The 11,667-nt window shown below is 35.0% G+C and overlaps 2 protein-coding genes across 4 annotated transcripts; both read right to left on the bottom strand.

The window, feature by feature from the left end:
- Positions 1-458: 458 nt before the first annotated feature.
- Positions 459-5,562, bottom strand: LOC111792697 (putative disease resistance protein RGA4). 3 transcript variants are annotated; one of them, XM_023674254.1, is made up of 2 exons: positions 5,228-5,562; positions 459-749 (listed from the first exon to the last, which is right to left on the bottom strand). In XM_023674254.1, exons 1-2 carry the CDS (start codon positions 5,531-5,533, stop codon positions 744-746), a joined length of 312 nt encoding a protein of 103 aa, XP_023530022.1. In that variant the 5' UTR covers positions 5,534-5,562; the 3' UTR covers positions 459-743. The 3 variants fall into 3 exon arrangements, with proteins under 3 accessions (XP_023530022.1, XP_023530021.1, XP_023530019.1); XM_023674253.1 differs by having other exon boundaries at positions 459-722; XM_023674251.1 differs by lacking the exon at positions 459-749 and adding an exon at positions 1,382-2,965.
- Positions 2,961-5,233, bottom strand: LOC111792696 (disease resistance protein RGA2-like). The gene has a single exon (XM_023674250.1). The coding sequence runs from the start codon at positions 5,176-5,178 to the stop codon at positions 3,301-3,303; it is 1,878 nt and encodes a 625-aa protein (XP_023530018.1). The 5' UTR covers positions 5,179-5,233; the 3' UTR covers positions 2,961-3,300.
- Positions 5,563-11,667: the final 6,105 nt, after the last annotated feature.

Raw genomic sequence — 11,667 nt, 5'->3', positions numbered from 1 at the left:
AGATAACTTTTACACTTTTAGGTTGGGTGGTTGCAAACATTCTCACCACACATCATCCATGATGAGCAAGTACCTTTTCCCATCAATATGCTTAAGAAGTTCACTTTGCAACAAATCCATTTGATAAATCTCAGGTTTCTTTCTTGTTGCAGACTCCATAATCTTTTGAACCATAACCTTTACATCAAACTTTTCAGAAATATACACCTATAGTTTCAACTCAAAACGTTTCGTGGTGCATTCATCATTGTAGATTGATTGAGTAAGTGCGGTCTTACCTAAATCCTCCCATTCCAACTATGGCAATCACTACAATATTCTCCTTGGTATTAGGATCTGTATTTAGGAGAAGAACTATAATTGATTTCGTGACGTCATCCCTTCCCACCGCTTCATCACCACATATAAAAGAAGAAGTCTCTCCACTCATCCTCCATTCATCATGTGAGTATTTAACATACACTCAGAGAAATGGAATTGATTTTTATAAGCATTAATATCTTTCGGTCTCTCTCTAATAATATCTTTAATTCTAGGACTCATTTTAAATCGAAATGCAATCTGATGAGGTATAGAGAAAATTCCACGAACCTCTTTGGGCCATCTTTTTACCTTCGGCCATAACTTGCCGCCTCAAGGTTTCATAAGTCAATCAAGTCATCAGCCTATTTGACCCTTCGAAATCCAATTATGTACTGCATTGCTCTTGGACTGTGGCTCCTCTGCATCAAGAAGCACAGCTTTCATGGCTGAAATAGTATGTTCGAGCTTGTCAAGCTCATCATCCAAAACCATTACAAATTTATTCGTATTCTTCAAAATCTCAAGTGCGTTTTTTACCCTAAGAAAGATGATTATTCTAGCTTTTTCAATCTTTTACACAATTTAAAAAACGTTTACAAATTAAAGTTTGTTCAAAAGTTTATTATAAAACGAGATTAGGGAATGAGATATAAAAATATATTGACCACAACCCCTAACAGTGTTATAAGACTGACGCTCTAGGACAACCCTTCTCTATGATCGCACAACTCTCAAACACTCTTCTACCTCGACCAACATTCATTAGTCACCTAAAATGAAAGTAGTATCTCATGAGTATAAACATAATCAGTAAACAACCTACTTGTAAACTCTAATCGTATCGTTTTCATGCATACGTGATCTTAAATATGATAAGAGGTTAATAATCAAGTTTACTAGCAAAAATCAATTTGCAAATATAAAGTTTTATTAGTTGCAAATTTTCTTTTAAAATAATATTTCTTCGTTAGATTACGAAGTTTAAATTTAAAAACAAGTTTTCAAAATTGTACTATAAAGGATGAAAACACAAAAAGGATAAAATGACGAATTACACACTTTAAACTTTTGATAAAATATTACATTCATTATGAACAATTTGTTTGAAAAGTTCTGAAATACTTGAAAATTTGATGGGATGATACACCCATTTTTCATAGTTAGTTCATATCCTTCAAAGTCTCATGAAATGATACATCCATGTCTTATAGTCTACTGATGTGCTTTATTTATGAATGCAAAATGTTAATAAAATGATACATCTATGATCTTACTCAAATGAAATGTTGATTGAAATGTTGATTGATTGATGTCTGACATCTTATTAATATACTCAAAATAGCATTTAAAATAATGCGTCCATGTGTTTGCCTTAAAAGAACGCTAATTGATGTATGATATACATATGATATACTTGAAATTAGAATTTGTACCACAATGATTTGAAACTTGATTGTTCTCATTTCCTTTTTTTTTTTGCATGAAGATTTTGCCAAATGAAGAGTGAATTTTTCAGATGAACAACTTTGAAGCAATATCATAACAATAATATCATAACAATAATCCTCATCCAATGTAATTCTTGGGGTCTTACCTCTTATGTTTGAGAATATGCTGTAATAATCATGGTTGTATAAAGACAAGTTAGGGAAATCAATTGAAATGATTGCACGATTAATTCTATAAGTAATTATAAAAATAATAAGAGGAAAATGACTTTACATACCTGATGATGCCTATAGTTGAGAGACGAACAAATTTTTCTTCTCTTCAATGTCTCAAAGTTATGAAATGCTTACGTGAGGAATATGAGAAATTTTTTTGCCACTCTTCTCCTTTTCCTTCCTTGTACCTCTCTATCAATTTGGGGCTATTCCAAATTGTCAATAATTCTAAAGAGCGGAGGTGGTGAATCAATTCCGGCAATGAAGTGAGCTTTGGACAATTGAAAATGGATAGGCTTGAGAGTGAAGTGAGGTTGTGTATCCATTTTGGAAGAGTTATAAAATTCGGACATGAGTTTATGCCAATGTGTTGAAGAGTTGTCACATGTTGCATCCCATTAGGTAAATACTCCAACTTCGGAATTGCTCTAAGAAATAAAACGCGGAGACTTTGAAACTCTTTCCATAGTACATCATTAGTAGGATGTTGAACAAGAGCGGAAGATAATTGTAAGTTTTTGCAATCTTCTATTACAAGAAACAAAAGATTTGTGAAATGATAGAACAACTCTTTTGGCAGAAACTCAAGATCATCAATTTTACTTAGGTAAACATGAGATAATTTAGACGGAGTAGATGAAGGATTAGCAGTCTTCTCAATTATCACATTAAGTAGTTGTAAACTAACTGCACGTATTTCCAGTAACTTCAAAGGTGCATGCCAAGGAATTGAAGCCAACGGAGGACAATCGTCGATCTTTAGTTCACAAAGGAGACATTGTTATAGGAAATGATGCATTATTTGGAGTTCCTTCTGATGAAGTTTCACCCTTCCACCATCCTTTTAAATTGTGCATGTCTATGATGCTTAATTTCTCAAGGGATGGAAAAAATATTGATGAAGAACGATAACCATCGTTGTCAATGTACTCAATGCACGGTAATGATTTAAGACCCAAACACTTGAGACAAGGAAATTGATCAAATTGTGGGAGAACCTGCAATTGGAAGCAATCTCAAAGTTTTATGCTGACCAAGTGTAGAAGGGTATTAGATGATAACCAATCACATAGCATGACTTCTGGATATCTGCATATATCTATCTTTCGAACGTTTGAATGTGGTTGTAAGCAATTTAAATCCCCTTTACATTCATTGTCCAAGACAATGTTCATATGCTCATCTTTGGAATAGTTCCAAACAAACTTTAACTCTTGAAAACCCAACTTCAGTCGTAAGTTAAAATAACTATTTTCCAAATCTTCCGTTGTACAAACTTCCAAACCTTTAATAGTTAATGATCCCCTCAACTTACTCAATCTGTTCAACTCGCTTAAATCTCGCAACCAACATCTTTATTTAATATAAACAAGTTCATTGTTTGAAGATTAGTAAGCTCACCTAGTCCTTTAGGTAAATGAGTCAACGCATTGCAACCACGTAAATCAAGATGCTTAAGGTTAACACATTTTTTAATATCTTTAGGCAATTCTCTTAATAGAGAACAATCTTGAAGGATAAGTGTTTCCAAATTTTGCAACGAAGCAATTGAATCCGGAAGGAATTTTATCTCTGTATTTCCAGTAAGGCTTAGATACCTTAACTTCATCCAATTTTTTGCATCTCTCGGCAACTCTTGTAAATGTTCACACCAATCAAGGATAAGTGTTTCCAAATTATACAATTTAGTTATTGAATTCGGAAGGAACTGAAGTTCATATAGACAAATATTCAGATATCTTAAATGTTTCAACTTGCCAATAGATTTGGGCAATACTTGAAAAGTACTAAAAATGCTGGAATCAAAACTCAACGTCCTTAATCGCAAAAACTTAGTAGGAATTAGGTTAAGGACTTTTTGGGCATCCTTAGTGGGAGCATCAATAATTAATGTCTGCAAATTTTTTGCCTCATATAATAATTTCAAGTTCTCCAACTTTATACCGAAGTTATGGTAAATTGAGATGTGTCTCGTTCTTCCCGTGACGACCTTATCATTCACATCCATAGAAACATATTCTTTCTTCACTATGGAACAAGCAAGATCATTCATCAAGTCGTGAATCTTAAACTTTATTATGTCACCCATTTCATTTCTTGTGACGTCTTGAAAGAATGACCTTGATAATAATTCCATGAAATAATCTTCACCAATGTCATATGGCTCAATTATGCCAACTGATTGAACGAAACTTTGTGTCACCCACTGCTTTATCACTTCATCCTTTCGAATATTATAATCTTTGGGAAATAAAGTACAATATAAAAAACATTGCTTCAAACTAGACGGTAGATGGTGATAACTAAGCTCCAGTATTGATAGTATGAATTGTGTCTCTTCTCTTTGCTCCAAAACTCGAGAAAGCTCTTTATCCTTGAAAGTCAACCAAAGATGATACTCTGGCTTTTTGGCATATAAAAGACGTCCTATCGTTCTTATTGCAAGAGGAAGGCCTTTGAACTTTACCACAATCTCCTTGCCAATATCGACTAGATTTGAATTTTCAAGTTCTTTTCCTGGTTCCTCGCTTCCTAAAGCCATTTTTTTGAACAATAGCCAAGCACTTTTATCATCCAATTCTCCTAAATCATAACATGAAGTCGTGTCAAAAGTCTCTGCAACTCGTCGATGACGCGTTGTGATCAAAACTCTACTGCCTGACGCACCACCCGTCAATAATCTTTTGAGATTAACCCATTTCTCGTAATCTTCATTCCACACATCATCCATAATGAGCAAGTACTTTTTCCCATTAATATGAGTTCGAAGATCACTTTGCAACGAATCCATTTGAAGAATCTCAGGTTTCTTTCTTGTTGCAAACTCTATAATCTTTTCAACAATAACCTTTATATCAAAGTCTTCAGAAACACACACCCATAGTTTCAAATCAAAATGTTTCGTTATGTTTTCATTATTGTAGACAGTTTGAGCAAGTGTTGTTTTTCCTAATCCTCCCATTCCAACTATAGCAATCATCCCAATGTTCTCCTTGGTATTAAGATCTGTATTTAGGAGAAGATCTATAATTGCTTTCTTGTCGGGATCTCTACCGACCACTTCATCATCACATATAAAAGAGATAGTCTCTCGACTCTTTCTCAGCTCATCATCTCGAGTAATTATCACATGCTCAGAGAAATAGAATTGATTCTTATCAGCATCAATAGCTTTCAATTTCTCTCTAATGTCTCTAATTTTGTGACCCATTTTAAATCGAAATGCAATTTGACGAGGCAAAAGAGAAAACTTGACGTACCTCTTTCACCCCTCTTTTACCTTTGCCCATAACTTGGTGCCTCAAGGTTTCATAAGTGAACTCATCAATCAAGTCATGGACTTCATAGAAAGCATCTTTGACCCTTGAAATCCAATTCTTCACTGCATGACTGTTGGATTGTTGGTCCTCTGCATCAAGAAGCACAGCTTCCATTGCTAAAATAGTATGCTTGAGTTTATCAAGCTCATCATGAACGCCCCAAAACAATTGAAACTCTGTGATAGCAGGAGACCCCAATTTGGTAACAAGGGATGCCGCAACATTGAATAGAATCGATTCCGCCATTGCAACCACTAACAAAACATCCACGCATTACAAATAAATATAAATATAATTTGTGGGCAGCTAAGAACAGTCTTTATTTTAATTTTTTATACCCTTATTTAAATGTCAAGTGGGATAAAATATATTGTTAAATGAAATTAAATATTCAACCATTGGTGGGAGAGATGGGAGAGATGGCTCTTCGATTCCCCAAGTTGTCAACTTGATCGATCGGAGGATCCCACGTGCATGTGCTTCACAATTATTAATAGCCTGCTTAGGTTCAAGTCTATGGTTAGCAGATATTATGATATTTTATTTCGAACTTCCCCTTCAGGCTTTAAAACGCCTATGCTAGAAGAAATTTCCACACTCTTGTAGAGGCTATTTTGTTCTCCTCCCCAATCAATGTGGAACATCACACCGCATCTCATCCCCATCGAATGAATTTCATCTTTTTTTAGAGAAGATATTTGAATTATTGTTTTCTGAACCCTAAAAATAAAAAACAAAATCAAGTTTTTTATAATAATTTTTTCAGTTTTTAAAATTTTGGCTGATTTTCTTATTAAATTGTTTCATTTCCTAATTTCCTTTTCCTTTTAATAAATTTCTTCAATTTTCAATAAATAAAGGAAAAAAGAAAAAAAGATATTTTGTTCATTAAAATTTAAATAAATAAATATAACTAAAAAGTTTCATTGGCCAAGGCTGAAACTGACAAATTTGAATGCACTGGAACACAGTCAGTCCACGCCAGAAAAGTTCTGTCCCCATTCAATAATGATAATAATAATAATATAACAACAAAATAAAGAAAATTTCAAGGGATAATAATATTTATAAATTTAATTTAAAAAAATTAAATAGTTATTAGCACAAAATATAACCCCTTTTAATGGACCAGACCATATATGAGAGTGGGTTGTCTATACATGATTAGATAGGAGACTATAAGGTCGTTTTCTCGATTTCTCCTTCTTCCTTGAACTACCATCGAATTCTTTCCATTCCCTCTTCCAAATCTCGTGTCTGATGATTTGTTGATACAATTTAAAATTTGATAGTGTGCTATATCCATATTTGATAGTGTGTTGATAAAATAATACACTCATATTTGATAACTTGCTAATGTACACAAAACTTGAAATGAAGATATACATTTGTTTGATAGGTTTGTTGATGTACTTGAAAATTTGACAAAATGATACACCCGTTTTTTTATAGTTCGTTGTCGTGCTTGAAAGTCTCCTAAAATGATACACCCTTGTTTGATATTCTACTTATGTACTTCATTGATGGATGCGATCTTTTTGTCCACCGATTCATCCACATATAGGAAGGATTATATTTCTAAATACTCCAAACAAAAAATCGAAACACCCCTTTATGAATACAATCTCTAATCTATAACAAAAGTCCAAACCATCTTTGATGTCAAATATTAATAAAATGATACTTCTATGATTTTACTTAAATGAAAGGTGGATTGATGTCTTGATATATGACGATGTACTTAAGGAATGCTAATTAATATTTGATATACATATGATATACTTCAAATATTAATAAAATTATACAACTATGTGTTTAACTCAAATAGTCGACCAAAGTAATAATAAAATAATACACCTATTTATATGCCTAAAATGGATGTTGATTAATGTTTAATATATTCAATATATTACTAAAATGAGTCATGTTCTTACCTTATTTGATGTAAAGAATTAAAATTACAAATCAGTAGGCACACATAGTAATAACAATAATAATAGAATTGTGGAGCAATATAATAATAATTCTTGGGGTCTTGTATCTTAGATTTGAGACGGTGCCGTAGAATAAGAAAAAAAAAATATGATTGCATAGGAAAAAGAGTGGATCCGTAGGATCTCAAATAAATTAGCTTATTAAAAAAAAATCTTGTCTATTGGAAGATCTATCTCGTGTCTAGTACTGCACAGTTCCACGCTTGTCCGAAATGACCTAGCCCAATAGGAAAATCTCAATTCATTGGGCCTTTCGATACAATCAAATAGAACTCAAGGGTGCCATATTCTAGGAACCCAAACAATGTGATTTTGCATAATTAATTTTAAGGAAATATAAATATAATGAGAGAAAAATGACTTTCCATACGTGGCGATGGCCATAGTTGATGGATGAATAAGTTTTTCTTCAATTGCTATAGTCGATGGATGAATTAGGGGTATGTATACGAGCTCACCTAAGAGTCTATGTGCACGTACGTAGGCCATGTGTAGTGAAGTACTACACATCCAATTCTATCTAGACTAGAAGTTGCAACCAATGCCATGAAATGATGTTTCATGATAGATCCCAAACACGATTACATGTGATTGCATATCTTGTACATAATAGTGGGATCACTTGACTAAGTATTTCTTAAAATACTCAATTATGGTGCTCCTCTTACTTTTAAAGTAAAGGCAAGACACCTTTTGTAACCGCCCTTAAATTTCCCTAATTAATTTAAGGTTATTAATATATCTTAAATGTAGAATTTAGCTTAACTTTAATGCACAATTTACTTTAAATGGACTCTTATTATGAATGCAACATCAATTTGCCATTTATCTCCTCATGAATAAACTAATACAAGGGAAACAAAGGAAAAACAATTCTGAATTAAGCATCCTATACTAACCTATGGTTTATTAATGTGAATACTAATAATGCGAACGAAAATTCAACCTACACTAACTTATACTACGAATGCAAATGAAATTCAACCTATACTAACCTATACTACGAATGGAAAACAACTATCCTATGCATGTGCCACAGTCACGGGATGTGCAATGCTATCGTCGGTCTCATTCTGAAAATATAGTAGCACGAGGCTTGAGTATTTCTAGAATACTCAGTAAGTGAACCCCCTATCAGGGTTATGCAACAAGAACATGCAAATGCTATGACAGAATGTATACCATATACTCTACACACAGCCCATACATGCAAGTATGAGCTCACCAGGCAGTTCGCACGCCGCTCGGACCCTTTTCTTGTCGGGCAAGCCTTCTCTGGTAGCTCCATTTTTGTCGGACGCCCATTAGAATTAGTAACTGTCACGACAGCATTATTTAAAACATAACGATACTTCGTCTATCTAATGGATGTACATGACCGTACCCTCGTGATGGAATAGGGGTATCCCCCCAATGCATGAACACACAAAATGCATGAGAGGTCCTGATATGAACCAAGAGACATCAATCATACAATATACTTCAATGAAAATGTGAAGAAAAAGTTGTCAAAATTATCAAAAGATGTTTCAACTCATGCTACATTGAAGAAGAATGAAGTTTGATTGTTGTAAATTTTGGGTGGGTTACAATTTAGAGTAATTTAGAGTTATTGTATTTTTAGGTTACATTTACATAATGGCTCATTATGGCCATTAAGTATAAATGTTACAACTCTTGGAATGCCTTTAGTAGTTTCATTTTGAGGCTATATAAAGCCATGTATGTTGTATTTGTAAGAAGACTTGGAAAATATATTAAAAGAAGCATTTGTGCTTTTCTTTAGCCAATGGCTAAGTTTCTTTGCAATTCTATGTAGTTTAGATTGCATGTAGAATCATTCAAGCTCGACATGATCAATCTTGCTTGTGGAGTGATTCGAACCTCAAACAAGTGTTCTTGCGTTGAGATATTTGATCAACAAGAATCATTGAAGCTAGACATGATCGATCATTCTTCTGGAGTGATTCGAATCTCAATCAAGTGTTCTTGCCTTGAGATATTCGATCAACAAGGTAATCCGAATCTTATTCCACTTGTAGTTGATTTTCTTATCTTATCAGGTCCCAACATTTTTCCGTTTTCAACATTATTAAAATATAACCCCGCTATCATTTTTCATGCATATCATATCGTTTCTCATTTTTCAGTTTACATATCATACATAATCCTAACGAGATTCTATTTCATGCCATTTATCGTGATTTCATGTCATACATATCATGTTGTTTACATACAAATTAGGAACATAACCACACATTTCATGCTTTCAATACAACCTATTATGACGTACGATTCATGTCAAAAATCATCCAGAAATCACATAACGTCATAAGCCAACACATCACATCATACTATATCGCACGTCACATCAACACCAAAAAAAGCATACATTCACATTCCACAAGCTTACGTATTAAAGCATAACAGTCTAACATACAAGTTAATGACAGGTGCGAATCCACGGGCACGCGTCAACATACATCATAAAACTGCATAACCTATGACGGTAGGGCCACTTACTTGGTAGGCCTTAACTGAAGTACTCCCTAAAATATAAACTTAAGCTCTTAGCTCCTCGTATACGTCCTATGCTTCCGTTGGTGGTTGGTTCCTATTGGATCATCCGACACCTTGTTAGTATTCCACAAACATAATTAATTTTTAACTTAAAATTTGTGAAATAAGGCCTTAAAATGAAGTATTTTACCTAAAATTGGGTCGAAATCAAGTCAGGGAGGGCTGAAACGGTGCGGAATAGGTCAAAAATGGGTTTCTCGAGCCGAATAAGCCGCTAGAGCCGAGAAGCCGCTGCCGAGGGTTTTGCGCCAAGTTGACATGTGGCACAATCAGAAGCGACCGCTTGTGCAAGTCGGAGTCGGGTCGAGGTGCAGGTACGGGTTGTAATCTCGGGTCTGGGCTGGACTGTGGACTTGGTCTGGGTCACAGCTGTGGTGCTCGGCTGGCCTTTGTGTTATTAGGTTCGATCGTGGGTTAAAGGGCTGAGCGGTGTTATTGGTTGTAGGGTTTGGACTAGAGCGGTTTGGTTTCGGTTCGGGTCGCGGGTCGAACTTCGTCTCCCTCGCCCGAATACTAGAGAATTTTTTGGCGACTCTCTCTCTCTCCTCGGTCACGTCGTTACGATGTCCTTTTTCCCCCGTTTTCGAGTTTCCTCCTCCCCTTAATCCCGTTTATGGTATTTGTTTGTGTGAATGTTTTCTGAATCCACCACACCTAAATGGTGGTGAGAGTTCTCTTATTTATAATCATTTACAGAATACATAAATATTGTAAATTACAAATAATATGGAAATAACAATAAAAGGAAAGAATAATAAATGAATAAAATATATTTGCCTTTAATAAAAGGGCAAATATGGTACGTCGTAACGTAAGGCAAATATCTAGATATTTGCCTTATAATGAACGGTCAACTATCCTTAACACGCCCCCCCCCCTGCGCAAGCTGAGCGTCGGATTTGAACGAACGTGAAGCTTGGATCGAAAAAATTTAAGGTACATATTGTGTGCGAAGTTTGCCAGCGATAACAAGTTCTCGAAGGAAATGATAATCTAGTTCAACATGTTTGGCCCGCTGGTGAGAAACGGGATTAGAGCAAAAAAAAAAATAGCACTTTTGTTGTCACATAAGAGTAAGGGCTGCTGTGAAATAGAGACCTCGAGGTCATGCAAAAGATGCGTAACCCAAAGAAGTTCAGCAGCAGTTGTGGCAAGAGCACGATACTCAGATTCACAGCTGGAGCATGAGACAGTAGGTTGCTCTTTGGCACTCCAAGAAATGAGATTGTTACCAAGATAAATAGAATAGCCGGATGTAGAACGACGAGTATCGGGACAACCAGCCCAGTCAGCATCCGAATAAATGACTAGCGTACTAGGAACAATGGATGGACGAATGGTAAGACCAAAGTGGAGTGTTCCTTTGACATAGCGAAGAATATGTTTGACACGAAAGGTAAAACCAAAGTGGAGTGTTCCTTTGACATAGCGAAGAATACGTTTGATAGCAAGAAAGTGATCTGTAGTAGAGGCATGCAAGAATTGACTGACAGAATTGACAGCATAGGCAATATCTCGACGCGTAATAATCAAGTACTAAAGGGCGCCAACAAGAGATCTATAGAGAGTAGGATCAGACAAAGGATAACTATCAGCAGTCAGGTGTTGAGAAACAACCATGGGAGTGTGGATTGGTTTGCTATCGAGCAACTGAGCACGAGTAAGAATATCTCGAGTATATTTTAACTGACTAATAAAGAGACCATCAGGAGTGGGTGAAGCTTCAAGACCAAGAAAGTAACTGAGAGAACCCAAATCTTTGGTAGCAAACTCAGAATGAAGCTTGCGAGTAAAGCTGTCAATAAG

Source organism: Cucurbita pepo, chromosome LG04 (assembly GCF_002806865.2).
Source record: "Cucurbita pepo subsp. pepo cultivar mu-cu-16 chromosome LG04, ASM280686v2, whole genome shotgun sequence".
In the NCBI taxonomy this organism is placed as follows: domain Eukaryota; kingdom Viridiplantae; phylum Streptophyta; class Magnoliopsida; order Cucurbitales; family Cucurbitaceae; genus Cucurbita; species Cucurbita pepo.
This window is presented reverse-complemented; position numbering and strand designations above follow the sequence as displayed.